Source organism: Rhamphochromis longiceps, linkage group LG14, assembly GCF_057381845.1.
Source record: "Rhamphochromis longiceps isolate RC_006_pf linkage group LG14, R_longiceps_female_GT1.1, whole genome shotgun sequence".
In the NCBI taxonomy this organism is placed as follows: Eukaryota; Metazoa; Chordata; class Actinopteri; order Cichliformes; family Cichlidae; genus Rhamphochromis; species Rhamphochromis longiceps.
Genome location: NC_140570.1, coordinates 34,215,460 through 34,236,839, shown reverse-complemented (window position 1 = coordinate 34,236,839; position 21,380 = coordinate 34,215,460). Strand labels below are relative to the sequence as shown.

Below are 21,380 nucleotides of genomic sequence, written 5' to 3'. Positions count from 1 at the left end.
TTGACACTGTCCAAATTTGAAGCTTATACGACCAAATCCCAAGGAGGAGTTCGTTAAAGTACAAGGCATGGAAACGGTAAAATCAGAGCCAAAATGTCACCTTCAATCCAAAATGGCGGACTTCCTGTTGGGTTTAGGACATTGCCATAATAGACTTTTTTGTTCGACTCTGAACGTTATACAGGTGTACCGACTTTCAAACCTGTAGGCCATACCCATACCGGGGGCTCGCGTTTTTCATTTTTCTAGGTGGCGCTACTGAGCTAATTTTCCCTGGCCATGTCTGAGAACATTAAAATACGTAAATTTTCACCAGACCTGACGCGTGTGCAAAATTTCATGAGTTTTCGAGCATGTTTAGGCCCTCAAACGGCCAATTCATTTGCCGAAATAATAATAATAATAATAATTAAAGCTGCAAGCAGCGTTATGAGGGCCCTCGCACCCCCGGCACGTCGAGCCACTGCCAACACCTCAAACCGGCACGTCCGATGTGATGTCACATTGATGGATTTCATGCTTTTAATCACCAGCTAACATTTCATCTTATTCAACCAGGATTATAGTCATGCCACTAGGTGGCGCTCTAACCATTATTGACAAATAGCATAACAAACATTTCCAAGCTCGAGTCTCATCACACCTGCGACCTTTGGGAGAGATTGGACATTGTGTTTTTAGTGACAGCAGATTACTGCTTTTTGCGAGTGATTGAAACTCTACGTGCCGCCATGACCACCCCGTTTCCCTGAACGGAAAAAGCTTCGCAATTTAACATCACAAAGGTCTTTAGATTCTACACACTGAAGAATGCTTCAATATGATGAAATCCCTTGGAGGAGATCGTCAAAGTATGAGGCCTGAAAAGGGGGGAAAATGTCATCAAAATTACACATTAATTTTAAAATGGCTGACTTCCTGTTGGATTTGGGATATTGCTCCAAGAGACTTTTTTGTACATCTTGATATCTTACACAAGCTTACCAAGTGTCAGACTCATAGATGAAACACAGAGCAGGGGCTGATGTTTTGAAATATTGTAGGGGGCGCTGTGGAGCCATTTTGCGCTATTCAAGGAAAATGGTTACATAACAACAATGCCTTCATCCATTTGGAGGTGTGTGCCAAATTTCAAGCCTCTATAAACTTTCCAAGCCCCTCAAAAGCCACTTCATCTTTCATGATGAACCGCGTTGCCACTAGGGTGCGCCGTTCAGTTTAAAGTCACAATTTTTGCACTGAAGCATCACGAGGGACTGATGGTGATATTCACCGCTTTTGAGGTGGCCACGATCAACCTGTGAAAATCAGTACAACAAAGTTAAAGCCATGACATTTCCTGTTGCCACTAGGTGGCGCTGTCCGTATTTCCGACAATGGGCACATCAATCTGTTCAGGGCGGGTGTGACATCATGCCTGTAAAGTCTGGTACTAATCAGACTGGATTTCATGGAGTTATACTAATTTGTTTCTTCATGGCGTGACATCAAAGTTCGCCATGCTGCTGGGGTCACACCCTTTTGCGAAAACTCACAGTTTTCACTGTACCCCAAGACCAACTCCTTAAGGCTTTCCTGGAGAAATTTGAGGCTGCAGATGTCACCCATCACTATACTGTACCCCAAAGTGTAAAACATGACATTTCCTGTTCCCACTAGGTGGCGCTGTCCTTGATGTCAAATATGGCAGTTGAAATATGTTCAGGGGTGGAGCCTTATCATATGTGTTCACTTTGGTCAAGGTCAGAAAATGTATGACAAAATGAGAGGCAATAAGATTTTCATGGCGAGTCATCGAAATTCGCCGTGGCGCCACGGACTCATGGTATTGTGAAAACTCAAAAGCTCCGCAATTTAACATGGCACAAGGGTGTAGTTGGCACTGACCAAATATGAAGGTTATGAAATCAAACCCCAAGGAGGAGTTCGTTAAAGTTCGAGGCATGGAAACGGTAAAATCAGAGCCAAAATGTCACCTTCAATCCAAAATGTCGGACTTCCTGTTGGGTTTAGGACATTGCCATAATAGACTTTTTTGTTCGACTCTGAACGTTATATAGGTGTACCGACTTTCAAACATGTAGGTCATACCCATATCGGGGGCTCGCGTTTTTCATTTTTCTAGGTGGCGCTACTGAGCTAATTTTCCCTGGCCATGTCTGAGAACATTAAAATACGTAAATTTTCACCAGACCTGACGCGTGTGCAAAATTTCATGAGTTTTCGAGCATGTTTAGGCCCTCAAACGGCCAATTCATTTGCCGAAATAATAATAATAATAATAATAATAAACAGAGCAATTACAATAGGGCCTTCGCACTGTCAGTGCTCGGGCCCTAATAATAAACAGAGCAATTACAATAGGGCCTTCGCACTATCAGTGCTCGGGCCCTAATTAAAGCTGCAAGCAGCGTTATGAGGGCCCTCGCACCCCCGGCACGTTGAGCCACTGCCAACACCTCAAACCGGCACGTCCGATGTGATGTCACATTGATGGATTTCATGCTTTTAATCACCAGCTAACATTTCATCTTATTCAACCAGGATTATAGTCATGCCACTAGGTGGCGCTCTAACCATTATTGACAAATAGCATACCAAACATTTCCAAGCTCGAGTCTCATCACACCTGCGACCTTTGGGAGAGATTGGACATTGTGTTTTTTAGTGACAGCAGATTACTGCTTTTTGCGAGTGATTGAAACTCTACGTGCCGCCATGACCACCCCGTTTCCCTGAACGGAAAAAGCTTCGCAATTTAACATCACAAAGGTCTTTAGATTCTACACACTGAAGAATGCTTCAATATGATGAAATCCCTTGGAGGAGTTCGTCAAAGTATGAAGCCTGAAAAGGGGGGAAAATGTCATCAAAATTACACATTAATTTTAAAATGGCTGACTTCCTGTTGGATTTGGGATATTGCTCCAAGAGACTTTTTTGTACATCTTGATATCTTACACAAGCTTACCAAGTGTCAGACTCATAGATGAAACACAGAGCAGGGGCTGATGTTTTGAAATATTGTAGGGGGCGCTGTGGAGCCATTTTGCGCTATTCAAGGAAAATGGTTACATAACAACAATGCCTTCATCCATTTGGAGGTGTGTGCCAAATTTCAAGCCTCTATAAACTTTCCAAGCCCCTCAAAAGCCACTTCATCTTTCATGGTGAACCGCGTTGCCACCAGGGTGCGCCGTTCAGTTTAAAGTCACAATTTTTGCACTGAAGCATCACGAGGGACTGATGTTGATATTCACCGCTTTTGAGGTGGCCACGATGAACCTGTGAAAATCAGTACAACAAAATTAAAGCCATGACATTTCCTGTTGCCATTAGGTGGCGCTGTCCGTATTTCCGACAATGGGCACATCAATCTGTTCAGGGCGGGTCTGCCATCATGCCTGTAAAGTCTGGTACTGATCAGACTGGATTTCATTGAGTTATACTAATTTGTTTATTCATGGCGTGACATCAAAGTTCGCCATGCTGCTGGGGTCACACCCTTTTGCGAAAAGTCACAGTTTTCACTGTAACCCAAGACCAACTCCTTAAGGCTTTCCTGGAGAAATTTGAGGCTGCAGATGTCACCCATCACTATACTGTACCCCAAAGTGTAAAACATGACATTTCCTGTTCCCACTAGGTGGCGCTGTCCTTGATGTCAAATATGGCAGTTGAAATATGTTCAGGGGTGGAGCCTTATCATATGTGTGCTCTTTGGTCCAGATCGGAACATGTATGACAAAATGAGAGGCAATAAGATTTTCATGGCGAGTCATCGAAATTCGCCATGGCGCCACGGCCTCATAGTATTGTGAAAACTCAAAAGCTCCGCAATTTAACATGGCACAAGGGTGTAGTTGGCACTGACCAAATATGAAGGTTATGAAATCAAACCCCAAGGAGGAGTTCGTCAAAGTTCGAGGCATGGAAATGGTAAAATCAGAGCCAAAATGTCACCTTCAATCCAAAATGGCGGACTTCCTGTTGGGTTTAGGACATTGCCATAATAGACTTTTTTGTTCGACTCTGAACATTATATAGGTGTACCGACTTTCAAACATGTAGGTCATACCCATACCGGGGGCTCGCGTTTTTCATTTTTCTAGGTGGCGCTACTGAGCTAATTTTCCCTGGCCATGTCTGAGAACATTAAAATACGTAAATTTTCACCAGACCTGACGCGTGTGCAAAATTTCATGAGTTTTCGAGCATGTTTAGGCCCTCAAACGGCCAATTCATTTGCCGAAATAATAATAATAATAATAATAAACAGAGCAATTACAATAGGGCCTTCGCACTATCAGTGCTCGGGCCCTAATAAACAGAGCAATTACAATAGGGCCTTCGCACTGTCAGTGCTCGGGCCCTAACAAGATTTTGCACTGAAGCCTTGTGTCCAGGCACTTTCGGTCATTTCTTGTGTTATTACTGAACAAATGGACAAAACAACTGCGGTTAAACCAGTAGAGACAGATGATTAGAAAGCTCACAATGTTTATTAGAGGGATAAATAAAAATACACTTTCAATTGGCACCACTTCAACTTAATTGGCATGCCTTTCAGAGAGGAGTCCGTGCTGAGCTCTACCCAATCCTTCCTGAAACAGCTCCAAACGTGAGCTTGCAAGTGTTCGAAGACCTCCTCTGGCAGACCATCCTATGCCAGGTGGTCCATTACCAAGGACGCAGTGAGAGCAAGAAGGGTAGCTGGAGGCAGGAAGGCAGGGCTGCAACAAAGCCTGTACCCCCTGCTTACCCAGCACCAACCAGACCATTCTTATTGTCTGCACTGAAGCACCGCAGCAATTTCCTAATGTTGTAAACCTCAACATCTGGCAATAAACCCATTCTGATTCTGATTCTGAACTCTTTTAATTAGAGAGGATGCGGCCTCAGCACCTATCAGGCCCCTCTCACAGCTGCATGCTCATTCATAATGCATGGCACAGGTTATAAAGGCCCTTTCCCAACATCCCCCAATTGAGAAAGAAAGGATACAAGCACACCAATTACTCAACACATAAAGAAAGCCCCATAAATTCACTAACCAGGTGCGAAAGTGCTAAGTGGAGATTACTGTGTGACAATATGGTAAAATAAAAGTTGATGGGAGATGTGGGATCTTAAGAATGAGTTGAACAAGAAGTGCATAGTGTTTGCATATGTCAATGTAGGGGAAAAGCATGGTGTGTGCATATGATTTGTTAATGCTGGCTGGATTTACAATGGGAGGAGGCCAAAATAGAAGGAAGGAGGAATGCCATACCTTTCACTACCTTATCCAGATAGTGAGCTTGGGAGATAAAAGACAGGACATATAAGGGAGGTCTGAACAGTGCCACTTCCATGACAGGACAGCAAGGCAATGTGTTAGTTTACAGTACAAAAGGTAATTAAAAAAGACGAAAAATGCTGACGTGAAGCATTACATGCACGCACTACAAGCAACACAACAAATACGAACCAACACAGAGGAGAGAGATGGAAATGGAAAAAAGGCAGGGAAAGTTGTGGAACACAGAGAAAGAGAATGAAAGTGAGAAAGAGTCAGAGGAAGCGAGCAAAAGGATAAAAAAGTGAAATCTGTCACTATTTAGTAACTGCTGAGATCGGCAGAACGTCTCAGGGGAGTGTTTAAAAGGCAACATGATTGATGCGCACGTTACTTCCCTTAAATCTCTTAAGCGATATTGCACAGGAGGTCAGGATGTTCAACAAACGGTGCTTTTAATTTTCAAACACCTCTATATATGATAAGGTCGCCAGAGGCTTTGCCAGCGCACGGGCCAAATCGGATCTCCTGTGCTCCACAGCTTGAGACTCGAGGCCAACGCGGAGCTCTCGATAATGAAAATTGATTCAAATCGAGATCTTTAGCTTCTAAATGGATGACATGGAAGAATATTCTTGTTCAGTGGGGATCTCAATATGGCACTTATAAAAGCCCCATCAATAATGTAAAGCCAGTGTATAAAACATTCACAAACTGAGTCGAGGCTCATGCAGCCCTGGTTCAAAATATGCATGAGACTGCTGTGAGAAAAAAAGATCTTTGTCCATTTGGCACCTTGATCAGTAACAGCTGTCAGCAAACAGTGACAGAGCTTTAGTTTAATTCTATTCCTATATTAGTAACACAAAGCTGACTGCTGCGGACCTTATTTTAACACATACTCCGTTTGGTAGTTCCGTTTAGATGAATGTGTCATACTGTATACCACTGAGACATTTGTTTCTGCAACAGCACTGAAGTAAACATGGAGTAAATATAAAAAGTGCTAGAATACTAGCGCATAGTACTTTCTTTTCCTGAAAACTATAACTGACAGCACATACTTGCACAAATTAAGTTTTTGTCAATGTAAAATTAGGTTTGAATAATTAAACAATTAAACTTTACATTTCCCCCAACAGAAGTTAAGTCACAGAATTTTCTTTAAGTTAAACAAGTGAAAATAAAGTGTGCTACTGGACAGAGGTGCGCTTTCTGCAGTACACCCACCTCTACCCGAGATATTTTACCTTAATAAACAAAAAGCAGTTGCAACAGGTTTATATTACAGCATATACAATTGTATTTAATATGTATAGATTTAGATTTAAATTACTTACTTTATTTTTCAGAAAGTTTATTACTAGATAACAGGGCATCAACCCTTTTCTGTTTTTTACCCATCTCCATAATTTTCATGTTAACGGCTTAGATATTTTCACTACTCATACTGAGACTCTTACTTAGTCTGCTGGCTTCAGTCTAGCTAGTGTCACGTTTATTGCTACAAAGTTTTGGTGAATTTTGCGTCTTCCACAATAATCAGAAAAAAAACTTGCTTATGGCCACAGACACACACTAATGACATGTTAGCGTGTCTGTCGGGCTGTGTTATCCATGCATGAAGTGGATCCACTTGTAATCAGACTTATATGAGACTAACTGGCTGGTCACCGGTCCAGGCTGCCAGCCAATTGCAGTCTGTGGTCAATTGATTGGTACATCTTTTATATAGCTCTATAAATCCATTCAAATAGCTTATCCAATATTATCAAGAGAAGAGAAGAGAAGAGATGCATCCATACATGAACACAGAATGCCAAAGTTGCAGTCTTGCAAAGCAGACATCACATAGCATATCCTGTGGATTTTCTCCAATGTTTAATAGAGGTTTGACAGCGTTGACACAAAATATCAGAAATATCAGAAAGCTAACTGCATTAAAACACTTCTCTTAATGACCTCAAGTTAAACTGAAACTGTCAAACCTCAGAAATCCAACAGCAGAACTAAATTATCTTCATGCCATCCTGTCAAACAAGGGCATGTGAAACAAAGAGGACAGGTCACAAACAGAGGTCAACTACTGCTTAGTTATGATAACAACTTGGGGGCACTTTGATGTTTGCATATTACTGCAGTCACCATTTCCCGGTGACAGAAAAATGCTCACAAAATGCTCACAGCGGGAGTGCCACCTCCATCAAAGCAAACATGCTGAAAGCACATTTTCAATCTAAAGTGTTGTGTAGACCATGCTGCTCTTTTTAATTATAAACTGTTTTCTTTTTTCACCCCCAAAAATACAAAAACTATACCAAAATGATCAATCCATGAACTATTCCTAGCATAGAACCACTGCAAAATACACAGCATATAATGACTCTAGTAGGCTGAACTTTCTACTGGCTTATGTGAGCCAAGGTTTTCAGGAAAGCTCTTGACATTCAGTCAAGGTTTTGAAAACCTTACTTTGCAAGTGTTTGGAGGGGAACAATCGCTAGCATAAACACAGCGAAAAGCAGTGGTTGACCTACTCACAATGACTCACATGTAAGCATTTGAAATTAATAGTAAACGGAAAGGGAGCAAAGAAAAAGATGAGGAAAAGGATGAGTAAAATGAAAGGACACCTTAGCACATTCCCACATTAAAATGCATGAAGGCAAGCTTCAGATCCTTGAGTAAACCTGTTCATGCTTTACTGAGTTGCACAAATTCAATTAAGCATGCTTTTCCCACTCTTCTCCACCTAGACCCTTCCCTTCACATAGGCAGGCAGAATGTCAGTCTTTGCCTTTGTTGGCCTCCCAAACCCCTCCCAAACACAGAGACACCACCCGCCCCAACCAAACCCAAAACCTATTCCCATCTTACCAATAGTGCAGTGTTCTCCGTTCCAACCCGGACTGCATTCGCATTTGCCGTCCTTACAAGTGCCATGTTCGTTGCAGCGTGGGTGACACGCCCTCTGGTCACACCCAGTGCCCATCCAGCCATCGTCACAGCGGCAGGTGCCCGAAACACAAATGCCATGACCACCACAGTCCGATGCACAAATCTCTGTGGGATACAGAGAAATAGAAAGGGACAAAAAAAGAGAGTGGGGGGAAGACAGAAAGAAAGAAAAGGAGGGGGGGAGGTGGAAGTGGGATGGAAAAGGGAAGACAAGGCGGTGATGGGACAAGGCGACAAGGGTGAAAAAAAGACAAATCCAGAATTTATTGTCAAGGAAAGGCAGCCACGCTCCACTACCTTGTCTGATGGCAGCTGAAAAGAAATTCCTGCACCTCATAAGGGGCAATCCTTTTTGACAATACAAATCTAATAAGTCCATTACCAAGAAAAGACAAGGATTGTGGCAGCCTTAGCAGACTTATTCTTTTCCTCTCCTCTTCTCCTCTTTTGTAAATTTAGCTTTTTGTGCTACAAAAGGCGTGAAGAGGAAAAAATGCTCAGCTGAAACTTTTTGTAGAAATGGCAACAATGTCACTTCTGCCATTTTGATTAAACTGTAAACGTTATGTCCCTTCTTGTACACGAAGCGGTCAAAGCTTTGCAACATGTTCTACTGTGGTCTACAGGAAGGAGGCAAGATTCCACAAAATGATTTGAAGCAGAGGATATGAATACACTGGTTTTTGGTGGGGGGGGTTTTCTTCTTCATTTTCTCTAAGTGCTGCACACGAGAGGAAGAAGTACACTGACGCAATGAAGGAGACTGAAAGACAGTGCTGCTGTAAAGCCTGGCTGATGCTATTGTGTGGCAGCTGAAAGACCTCCCTGACTGGGTGTGATAGAGCCTGGGACATTACCCTCATCACATGAACTCGAGGGAGAGTATGACAAGCTGAAAGCTGAAAGAAATTAAACGCTGACAGATTACTTATGAATCTCATTGAAATGTTAACCTCTTTATTAACTACTTTGTAATAAAAGGGGCTTAGCAGTATGGGCAACGATGAACAATAGCCATGTATTCCTGGCTTATTAGCCAAGCCAATTCAAATTTGACCACAGGGGACCAAACTGGAGGTAAAATCTTGTAATAAGTCAATTACCGCCTTTACAGTGCCTATTTTGCCATTGTTACAAATTAAATCAGAGTGGTATTTTCAGCCACAAACCATAACATGGCATTACCAGCTTAAAAAGCTTTTATCAGAATCACTCTCTTCTGCTAATTACAGCTCAGCACAAAGTATGCAAATGCTGATTTTCCATCTGACTTTTGATTTCTAGGTAAAGTGTGCTGGCAGTATTAGTGCCTGACAGGCTGCTTATGCACACCAACATACAAACAAACGGAAATCACATGCAAACACGGAATAGTTAGAGCTTATAAATCATTTTATGAATACAATATTTTCTGTCAAACTACACCTTCTACGTCCTCTGAAAAATATTACAGTTAAGAAGGAAGTAGTAATGAGCATAGTGAACATTAGTAAACAACAGTGATTGAGCTCAAGAACACAATATTTTTTTTAAAAAATCAAGAAAAATGCGGAAAAAAAACCCCCCACACACAATCCCCCCCTCTCCCATAAACTCAACCAGTTACTACAACACACAGTGGTCAGAGAAAACAGACTCAAACTGACTGTGAGACAACTGTTCACTTGGAACAAAGTAGAAACCTTTAACATGATAAAGATCCAATTACAGCCTGCAGGCAAACCCTCATTATCTGTGGCCAGAGGAGCCCTCAGTGAGAAATACCCCCATTCCCATGATGGCAGTTACCATTTGCACTAAAGGACAGAGTAAACAAACTTTCCTCTGGGTGGAGGAATAGCAAAAATGGCATAAAAACACACATATTAAAGGACATAAAACCTCAGGCATTGTTTTATGGCTACTAACAGCATTATACCAGCCGTGCTCACCTAGGCTGTACTGTCCCAAAGCAACACGAGAAAACGAGTTTCTGACTTAAAAGAATAGTGCAAGAGGCGATAAAGAATCTTGAAAAATGTATCGAAAGCTTTCCATCTTTTTCTTTGCCATGTCTGAAAGGTTATCGGTGCCAACTATACTGCCCTACCACCAAGCTTAGTGTCGTATTAGACCACAGAAAACTCTACAATGAGCAGGATAAAGGAGAATAAAAAGCCAGCTCATCATCATTTGCAGAGCTTTTTTTCTCTGTGAGGCAAACTCAGACTAACTGCCCATTTCCCCTTAAAATCCTCAGGATTACCTAATAGGTCATTGCGTCTGCCAAGAATATAAAAGGATTCATGAAGCAAAGCGACTGGTGTATTAAAATAGTCTTTTCAAAAATATTTTCTGAGGATCCAAATTGTGTGCAAATGAAAATACTGAAAATTGTTCTGGTCCCTGTATAAACAAATTTGAGCTGGAGCTCTCTGAAACGTCCATCTGCTACAAATACAGTCAACAAATATAAACACATTTATATGTCGAGTGAATTTTTAAATTCTTCATGTTTAGACAAAAAAAAATTTTTTTTCCTCTAATGTGAATTTGGTTAGACTTCTCAGAGTGCAAATCTGATGTTACCTATGTTTCGCGGCACTTTAAGAATCTACTTGTAACCTATATTGTAAAAAACACAAAACCTTTTTTTCGTGCTTACATCCTGTAGAAGGTATATTCTAGCTATGAAACTGTATCATATGCTGTTTCTACACTTTGAATAACAATTCCCCATGGACGAGATGAACGCAATAGGAACAACGCTTCAGAGCAGGAAAAAAGTCAGCTGTGAACCAATGCACTGATGTAAAGAAATCCAGAACTCAAAAAAGAGCGAAAACTTGCATTAGATCATGGCTCTGACAACATCTCTGTTATCTGTCTTTCTTTTTTCTACAACTACAACCATTTGTAAGAGAATTACATTTAGAACCAAATCAAAAGAATCTGATAGCCATCGAAGGACCTCCTACTGATCACTGATGAGAATAATTATGGCTTTTATGTGAGCCATTTTCTTTAAAGAAAGTAACAAATATTTACCTCTGAAAGGATAAAAGCAATTACCAAAGGTACACTAAAAGAGATGTCAAGGTATTTTGTTGTTGTGATCCATTAAACCTGAAAATTATTATACATATCACCTATAATTATATTAGCTACTAAACGCGTGCTACCTTATTCACTCACAGTGCTGACCAGATGCCAAGATATAAGTAATAAACTACTTCAGTATTTACATTTTGTTTTTTCTCTATGTCTTTGAAAAGCTACATTAATAATTGTGTATGTCCTGCTCATATTCCACACTAAGAAACATTTAACTGAACTGAACTGAAGGCAACATTTTCTGTGGATGCACTGCTTTTTTTTTTTAACTTGCTAATCAGAGTTAAATCAGCACTGGCCTGTGAGAAGGGCTTTCGCCAATATTTACTCTGTTTTGAGTGAAGTACTCACCTGTAGCACAGTCATGGCCTGTCCAGTTGGGATCACAGCTGCAGGTTCCTGTGTCTGCCAGGAAAGCTCCGTGTCCAGAGCACTGGTCCATGCAGGAGGCCCTAGGGCTCTCACATCCTGGCCCTCCCCACCCGACAAAGCAGTGACACTCTCCCTGGACGCAAACCCCTCGGCCTGAGCATGTTGGATCCAGGCAGTCCACTAAAAAGGTTCCAAAGAGAGAGTGTTAGACACACTAGTCACCTGCTGTTTCTCTCTTTCAGAGGCAACCTGGCATCTCTATTTGAGCCAAAGTACAATGGCAACTGGAATAGGCTGCAGTTCAGCTGCAGATGCACTCAGCTTAGCTTGTGTCCAATGGGGGTAAATTATTCAAGGAGGTCCATCTTTTTTTCAAAAATCAGTGACAAGATTTACAGAGAAGCTAATTAAATGGCTGTTTTCACAGTATGTCTCATGGCACAAAACTACAGGTACTGCCCATGCTTGTGCTGGCACCCTCCCATTATCTCACAGCAAAAAATCCTCTCAGAGAGCGAAGGCTGTTTAATAAGAGCATGTTTCTCACAAATCAAAGCCACCATAATGCATAATTCAAATCTGAATAAACCAAAACCATTAACAGAATCTACAGGAATGGTAAGGAAAGCCTGGGGCAACAGCCAGACCTCTAGGCAAAACTAGATAGTCAACTCTAGTTTCTAGACAGTTTGAAGAGTTTGCATTTGCTTCCCATGCAGTGGCTTTTGTACACTGTCTCAGTGCACACCGTACAAGTTCAATTAGTCAACAAATATCAAATTAATGCCTTCCCTTGACGTGCTAAATGAGTGTTCACTTTGAAAGGAACAAGAGTTGTGGGAGAGTATGATCAGAATATTAATGTTTTTTTTCTACCAAACAATATTTACATGGTACACACAGATGGCAAACGGGCACCAAGCACGAGCAATATCTAGTCACTGTGAGCTGTAGGCCACGGCATGACAGCTCCCCTTTACCATGACATAAATGGCTATAAAGGCTGTTATAGTAAGACAAACAGGATCTCTTGCCTCTTAGCAGATGGTTTGGGCACAAGGCACAAAGATCAGAGGCTAACTGACAAGAAACTCTCTCCTGGCAATTAATCATTGTGGCTGAAGGTCATATGGAAGAAAGGTAAAAATGTTAAAGGGCTCTCGTCCACATTCCCCTCCACTCCTTATGGCTAACGCTCCACCTAAAATAGAATGGGGGCCTATGGATGTCAGAAACCCCCATTTATCAAACTCCCAGGGTCCATTTTTCATCTTGAAATGAGAGCCTTCAAGAGCTGACAAACACAATGGCTCCTTCAATCTTATCTGGTCAAGCCTTATCCAGCAAAGGATGAATCTGAAGTTCCCAGAAGATTAACATCAGACTTTTTTTCAGAATTTCAGACAATAAATGGACTGTTTCCATTAACATAATGCCTTATAGCCATGATTTATACAGGAAAAGTCACCTAGGATGCGGATTATGAACTGTTATGGCTATAATGCTCTTCATAGAGGATGTCCTGTCTTTACTACTCAACAGACTGTAAGCCATACCAACTTAATAGCCATTCCCATTATGAGTAAAATGTCAAGCACTAACAGGCTAAGATGGCGGTTACAGCAGCCACATTATGTAGGATTTTATTAGTTTAGGATACATAACCATGACATATTAAAACAATCACCTTCTTCACAGTTTTCCCCCTTGTAGCCAGGGTTGCAGATACAGGTCCCGACTATACAGATCCCGTGGTTGCTGCAAGTGATGTCAATGCACTGGTTGGTGGGAACGTCACACTCCGAGCCCTTCCAGCCGCTGTGACACATGCAGCGACCTTTTAGGTATTGACCATTCCCACTGCACAGCACTGGACAGGCAGCTTTGAAAAGAGCAGACAGCATACATCCATCTGAATGGACTTCTTCATGCACAAAGAATAGTGAGTGTTTGTTAAAGCCTCGCTCTGACAATGACCAAAATGTTAAAGGGTGTCCTGTCTGGTAAATATTATTTAGCACAAACGACTGTACCTTGGCATCTAGAGCAGATGTGCCATATATTCTAACAAAAGCAGCCAACAAATATCTAACGTCTTAACAATGGCTGGTAAAAAACATAAGAACAAAAATTAGCTGAATTAAAGTGTCAGGCATGGTGCTGATCAACACATGGATAACAGATGGCAGTTCAGTATGTGTAAAGAGGTAACAAAAACAACCTACCATCATTCTAACACGCTGCCTGAATTTGTTTTTATGTGGAGAAAAACTAATAGAGCCTTTCTTTAATAATTGAAAGAATGAGTGAATACTAGCCCTATAATCTAAAGCTTTTTATAGAGTTCTTTCATATGCAACCCAATACTCCAGTATGAGTACTGAACCATTTCGAGTATTACTGCCTAATTAAATAAAACAGGTCTTAAGTACAACTAAAGCAATTGTGGAGTAAAATTGTTTTGTTCGAGCCATGCAGAGAATATAAATTGGAAAATGCATCTGAATGATTAACAGAGGTAACATGAGTGAGATAGTGACTCACCTCGCCCACAGTCAGGTCCTTTGAATCCTAAAAAGCAGTGACATGTTCCAGCAATACAGTCACCGTTCCCAAAGCAGTTACTGGGACAGTCATCAATAGAGTCTGCAAGAGAGCAATCAAAAGATTGAGTAATGTGGTTTGAAAAACAATTTTCCTCCCACTCATTTTCTTTGGGTTGATTATTATCCCTTTGCTAATGACAGTCATAAGCATGGAGGATCCAATCCTGTCAACATTTCTTTTTCAATGCAAAACATTTTGAGTGTTACTAATGTTTCACAACAAATATGAGCTTTCACTAAAAGGGTACAAGTTCTAATTATTCAGGCTTCTACGAAAAGTTACAAAGGAATTAAAGTCTCTTAAGTACCACATGTACTAGCTGCCTAATTAACTCTTTTATGGCACAGTGTCTGCAACTCTGGAACCCGCATTTATCTGCTGTGACTGGTAAATCTGACGGCATCGTGAGTTATTCTGTGATCTCAGTTTTACACTGTAAGTTTTTCTTATAAATTACACTGTCATTTACATTTTGCATGCAGTGTTTGGACGTGGCCATTGCAATTAACTGTATGGCTTTAAACTGAGGCACTTTGATGCAAACAATCAGCAAAGCACGCACACTCTTTCCAAGCTTTCCTCTAGCAATCCCTCTAACAAAATCAAATTAATTGGCAAAACAGTTATTTGTGCTACAGAACCATGTCCCGGCACTTGCTTTTATTAGAAATAAGACTGACCACTGATCTCTGCAGACAGCAGCAGGAATCTGAAGCACAATGCTCACTGAATTAAGCCTGAAATGGTGCTGAAAAATATTCAATCTTGTCCATTGCCTTCAGGCAGCAGAAACTCTGAGGCAAAACTTACAGAACAAAGAATCTCTTGTGCTCCACAAATGGCTAGAAATGTGAGCCATGGATTCAGCTTCCCTTTACTCTGGAGAGTCAATCATCACTGAGGATGCAATGCAAGACCGAGGAAAAAAAAAGACAAAGAGAGGAGGGAGAAAGAGATACAGGCAGACCAGAGATACAGCAAAAAGGAGGAGGAGGAGGCAGCGAGCAGGGAAATGCTGCGGATATCTAATGTGCTGCAGGCTTGCCTTTGCCATTTTGTGTTAGTGAAGGGATGCAGGAGAAACTATCCTCTGGCATGGTTGAGGCAATCAGCACTTTGGTGGGGTTTTGATGGCTTCCAACAAGAACATCTAACTATAGCAGCAGGCTTGGACTTTTTGCTCAAAGCTACAGAGACCAGCAGTGTAGGTAGGGCAGTGATTGAAGGTTAGGGAAAAGGAATAGATGTCTACAAGCCAGCTATTAACAATTCCCACCCAGATTTATAATTACATTCCAGATTTGCACTTTATACAATAGATTCAAATAGGTTACCATTATTTTTCATAAAGAAAGGCTCTGAGATATTCAAACGCAATACCCTGACATTAGAATACCAGCATCAATAACAGAGGTTATTGTATCTATATCAGAGATATTTGATAGGTGAGCAACATTGTAACATTGCAACATACACATTTAATTAAGTAATCATGAACTGGAGTGCTCCTGTTCTGAATGCTGCAGTTTAGTAGACTGCACATTGCCCATGTCTATTGGCTGATTCCTCTGAGAGCATGGAAAGGAGGCCCTGAATATCTCTTAGCCACACACTCAACATAGGCCAGCGCATAAATCATGGATTCAAGCAGAGCTTCATTGAAATTCATTACCCTTCATATCAGGGGAGCTAACTATTGTGTGGGTCTCCAGTCGGTGAGGACAGAGTAGTGCGCAGTAGGCAAGTTTAATCAGCGACTTGCCATGCTCTCTAAGGTTGCTCAATACCTTTGGATGATGGGTGGTTGTGTACAGAAAGAACTTCTGCTGGAGAGTTAAACGGGACATAGAGTAAGACACTGGTGCTGGGTTTTTGCTTCCCTTTGCTTTGCCGTGCCTAGGCTGAAGCATTTCTGGCACCAGGCAGCAGGGACAAATGGCTTCATGCTCCAGAGGGTTGTGATACAAAACATTCAGTGGGACACATTTCACATTGCCATGGAGTCACAGCCAAGTAATGAGGAGCAACCCAGATTAAAGACACGGACGCTCCATCCCCCCAGATGTATTATGGCATGGCTATGTGCACCAAGAAAACCCTTCATTTGCTGCACATAGAGAGTACACTGATGGCAAGGAAAAAGATCTATATATAAATTTTCTCTACGAGCATTGTCAGAAACACAGAAATAATTTAATTTTTAGTGTCTTTTAAACAATGCTGCTGGTGTTTCTCAGTGTGTCTGTTCGATATTGTTCACATATATTTCTATACCTGGGCTGTTCTACTTGAAGGTCAACTCCATTTCTCCACGGCTCAATACAAGTGAGGCAGTTGGTAAGATTCAGTTTCTGCTGAAGGGCACTTAACCGGTGACCCATTTTAAAAAGGGCCCCTCTGCCTCCCTCTGAGCTCCTGTGAGCAGATCAGCTCCAATACGACTCAATCGAGACAGAGTTCTCGCCCCACCCCAGACTACCTTACCTAGTTATGTTTTCTCTTATGTAAACCACAGGAGGCCTTCATGCACACCCAGTCAAGAAGAAATAAGCACGAGTAAACATACTGCCCTGACTCCCCCTTTTTGTGTCATATCATATATTAAGTATTGAATTACAGCTGTTGTTGGCACAGCGGGAGGGCATAGTGCATCTCTTGCCTGTCTCCACTTGGTGTTGAGGACAGCTTCTCATCGATCTGCTGCCTGGCACAGCCCCTGTCACAGATGGACTCTGGCCCAGGAGCTTTTAATTAAAGAGCATGTGAGAACAGCTCCCAGCTGCCATCCCCGTGAAAGTCGACACCTTAGGCCCTCTCACACCTTGCTTGATACAGCAGTGCTAATCAAAGGCGCTTTAGGGAGAACAAAGAGGAGTGTACAAAATGAAGTCACCTCCACAAAGAAGGACGTATGTCTGAAACACAGCCGCGTGCCACACAGTTAGAGGAGGGAAACATCTTTCCTACAATGATATATGGAAAGTAGATGGAAATTGGAGCAAATCGTGATCAAAACTGGCACTAGCAGGAGGGTACAATCATACTTTGAATTGTATGCAAATGGTTCTGAGAAGCTGGACCCCTGATTCGCTTGGAAGACACTCAGGGTAATGAGGATATTATGATCTCTCAATGCCCTACTCAGGGGCATGGTGGGATAGCACTGATGTCCTGATTTTGTAATATTCAGCTTCACCTTGATTAACCTGCACTTTCCTTGGCTCTTAAACTCTCAGTGTTTCTGACTCATGGCCTACAAGTCTGTGCTGTTTGCGGTAAAGTCGCTCCTGGTTGGTATTATAGGGATTACGGTTTGCTATTACAGGTTTTAGCAGCAGGTCATGCCCAGGGCACCCACCTATGGCAGTGGTGAGGAAGGAGACAGTTTCAGTTTCTTTTCCATCGTTGTAGATGGCCAAATGCCAGATGCCTGTGTCCATATACTGGATAAAGCCTGTGTCATGTGTAGTGATGGGTACTAGGCTTCGCTGCATAGCCACAGGCCCCTCCAGACCATGGATGTCTTGAGCCAGGAGCCGCCGCCCATCCAAAAGCTCCACGAAGTCAAACTGCAGACAGAAACACAGAAAGTGAGAAAGACTGATGGATGGACCGCAGACACACCATTAGAGTGACACATGAGACTTGAGTGCTTTCAGCCCTCTTTATAGTGGAGCATCATTTGGTCTGCATGAATAACTCATCATTCTAGAGGAGCTTGAGTTAAGTCTTGGCACATCGTGGCTGGATGGGCTGAGATAATTTCAGAGTCCGCATATCTTATAAAAGCCTTGTTTGAAACTATTACAGTGGAAAAAAGGGAAGCTGGAGGAATTAAAGTTAGTGTTTACCAAATAACATCTGCACCGATTTGCTTCACATCAGCTTTGAGTCAATGAATACCAATGAGACGGCATTTCATTTTCATTTACATAAGGAAGGGAATCTTGACTCATCTGCCATTCTATGTGTAATCAGCCACATTACGAAAACTCCACTCTAGATGATTTTCTTTGAAGCATAAATAGAGGAAACAGGCAACTCTGTTGGCTGACTGAAAAATCAATATCACTGGACATTAGCGGAAACAAAATTCATGCTATAAACAATTTTGCTGAACTGCACTTGCATTTACAGAAGTAATCTCAACTGTGCGAAGCAAGTGGCAAGGTATGATTAATAACATGACATGTCTCATTCTCGGCTATATACAGACGGAAAATCTGCCCAATATTTTTGTGCGACTCTCAGATGGTATTGAACCTGAAGAAGTTTTCCATAAATCCTTTCTGCAACAAGAAAGCGATTTTTAATAGAATAGAGAAAACTCGGAATTGGTTTGCATTCATGACACGTTCCTACATGGCTAGATAGATTCTTTTAAACAATATCCCAATTTATATTTTGTGGCAGAAGAAGAATGGGAAAAGAAGAAGAATCCTTGTACAATGCAGGCATGATTGGAAATTTTTTCATAAAACATCACATTTACAATACACCATTGTCTTTTGCAAACAAAACACAACATTGAGTAACGCGATTTGGCATCGCAAACATTCAAACATGCTAAGTGCATCGACCATTTAGATTCTGCACTCACCTGTCATACTATTAATAAGTGCAGTAGAATACATTTACTGTAACAGCATCAGTGACATGTAAATATTGCCTACCTGTGTGTGTGATGGAGGAAGACCTCTCCTTCCATAGATCCCCACTAAGGCATCTTTACTTAGGGACACATTAAACTTTAGGTACATGGGATGATCAATGAAGACCTGGGATCTCCAGAAGATACCAGGAGGAATCTGCTGTGCGACCTTACGCCCCACGTCAATCTCTCCCATATCTATATAGCTGTCATCTGGGAACAAGCTGTCCAATTTGCCTGCATTGCACACAAAGTAAATCGGTCAAAGAGATCACACCATTAATCCACCATGTGGATGGCAGAGGGACTCAGTTTGCTGGAGCATGATAGTCTGACCATATCACAGATATTCAATCACGCCGCTGACAGCCAGTGAAAAAATATAATGAATGAACCCTCCGACCACTGCCAGCAATTTCAGTCACAATTCCACTAGAGGGGAGAGCACAAAAGAAAGAAAATATAGTCTTCAAACAAAAATCCAGTTACTTTTTGAAGTGTCCTGTTTTGAGTCTTCTGATATGGCAAATAGAAAAAATATTTTTGTTAAAAAGAAATGATGATCATGATCACGATAAAATACATTTCAACATGAGATAGCATTATTCATTTCAGTACAAAAAATTGTATCATGAACGGAGATAGTGTTTTTTGGTTTGGTGCTATCACCATGTTTCAAAAAATTGGGGACAAGTGCAACAAAACAAAAGTTGTGAAGTATAAAAACTCAATGCAAAGGACGAACTATTAAGAAAATAAAACAGGGGATTTCATGATCAGTTGTTCAATCGATTATTGAATAATTAGTAGAATCCAGCGAATACTATATATATATACACATCATCAAATAATCAAACCATTATCAAATGTACTTGATATATATGTATTTGCGCTAAAGAGGAGGAGAAATATCTGGCTTATCATTAATGCTCAAACTCAACCGAAAAAGCCAGCATCCATGATGATATGGAGGTGGATTAGTGCACAGATGAAACTTCAGCTAAGGCTCTATAAACGCTGAACAACAAATGCAGGTTTTGAAGCAACAAATGCTTCCATCCAGACAATGACCTTTTCATGAAAGGTCTGGCTTATTTCACTTTATTAAAAAGTTTGGGTGCTAAAATATAAAGACATTGTGAATTTTTAAGTAACTAAAAATCACTTATTAATGGAAAAAAAATGTGTATTTCTTTGAAACTATAGTAAATGCTGTGCAATTAAAAGACAAGGTAATGCCAGAAAGTTGCAAATATGTCCCTTTGCCCTGTGTTTTTGTTTTTATTATCAATCAGCCGCAATATTTGGTATTTTTCACTATGTCCTATTTTCTATTAAGCACTGAATTTCAGTGATAAGTAAGTTATTGCATTCTGTCTTTATACTTTAATTCAACTCAATTTAATATTGAGTTGCCAAACTGTTGTTGGATTTGGTCATATATATATATATATATATATATATATATATATATATATATATATATATATATATATATATATATATATATATATATATATATATATATGACCAAATCCAACAACAGTTGCCTCAAGGTGCTTTATAAACCCTACATCAGGGGTGCCCAATCCAGTCCTCGAGAGCTATGCATCCCTACTCCAACACAGCTGAATCAAATGGTTTGATTACCTCTTCAGCATGCCATCAAGTTTGGCAAAGGCCTGATAACAAGCCATTCATTTGATTCAGGTGCAAGGATGCATCTAAAAGCTGCAAGACGGTAGCTCTCGAGGACTGGGATTGGGCACCCCTGCCTTACATGTTACACATAATCCCACCTTTACATTGTAACATTGTATTACATAAAAGAAAGTACATATGTTTGCAGGGGTATGGGACTGAAAATACTTGATAAAACAGAAATGCATCAGTACTTTGATAGTAAAAAGGAAAAGTAATAAAGTGAAAATTGTAATTATAGAAAAGAGGGATTTCTAATGCTACTACCCACTCAGGTATTAGCGCATCTACTGCTAAAAATTGTCCATATGCTCCATAATACAACTTATTGGACTCTGCGGAAAGGGCAACATCTGTTTGCACATGTAGATGAGCTAATTTCAGCTGTGGAGTCGCCTAAAACAGGCATCCATACAAACTACCCCTAGGACACTTAGGGTTACACATGGCACACCAGATGGAAGTCTTCGCAAAAGTCAATCAGTGGCAGTTGGTTTTATCAGAGTATACAGGACACACTCTCCGTCTCCCAGATTTGGGTTTTACATAATGCTGCAGCACACAGGCACATTCTCCACATGTTGGCGTGTGTGCGTATTTATGCAGCACATTAATGGTTGTACTCATCAGGCTGTTTAAATAAATCATAACCCGGGACAAGTGATAATGGGCCTCATGGTTAAATAAATGCTATTTTCTTCTGCAAGATAAGCTACAGCA

General features: G+C 41.0%; 1 protein-coding gene across 8 annotated transcripts in view; it reads right to left on the bottom strand.

Moving 5' to 3' along the window:
- Window positions 1-21,380, bottom strand: part of tenm4 (teneurin transmembrane protein 4) — a 163,804-nt gene that overhangs the window by 67,016 nt on the left and 75,408 nt on the right. For all 8 annotated transcript variants that reach the window (XM_085381075.1, XM_085381074.1, XM_085381076.1 and 5 more), the window contains 6 exons: window positions 18,982-19,196; window positions 17,667-17,877; window positions 14,246-14,347; window positions 13,389-13,583; window positions 11,681-11,881; window positions 8,156-8,341 (listed from right to left, as the gene is read on the bottom strand). In XM_085381075.1, the coding sequence (XP_085237201.1) occupies window positions 8,156-8,341; window positions 11,681-11,881; window positions 13,389-13,583; window positions 14,246-14,347; window positions 17,667-17,877; window positions 18,982-19,196 (1,110 nt within the window). The remainder of the gene's footprint in view (window positions 1-8,155; window positions 8,342-11,680; window positions 11,882-13,388; window positions 13,584-14,245; window positions 14,348-17,666; window positions 17,878-18,981; window positions 19,197-21,380) is intronic.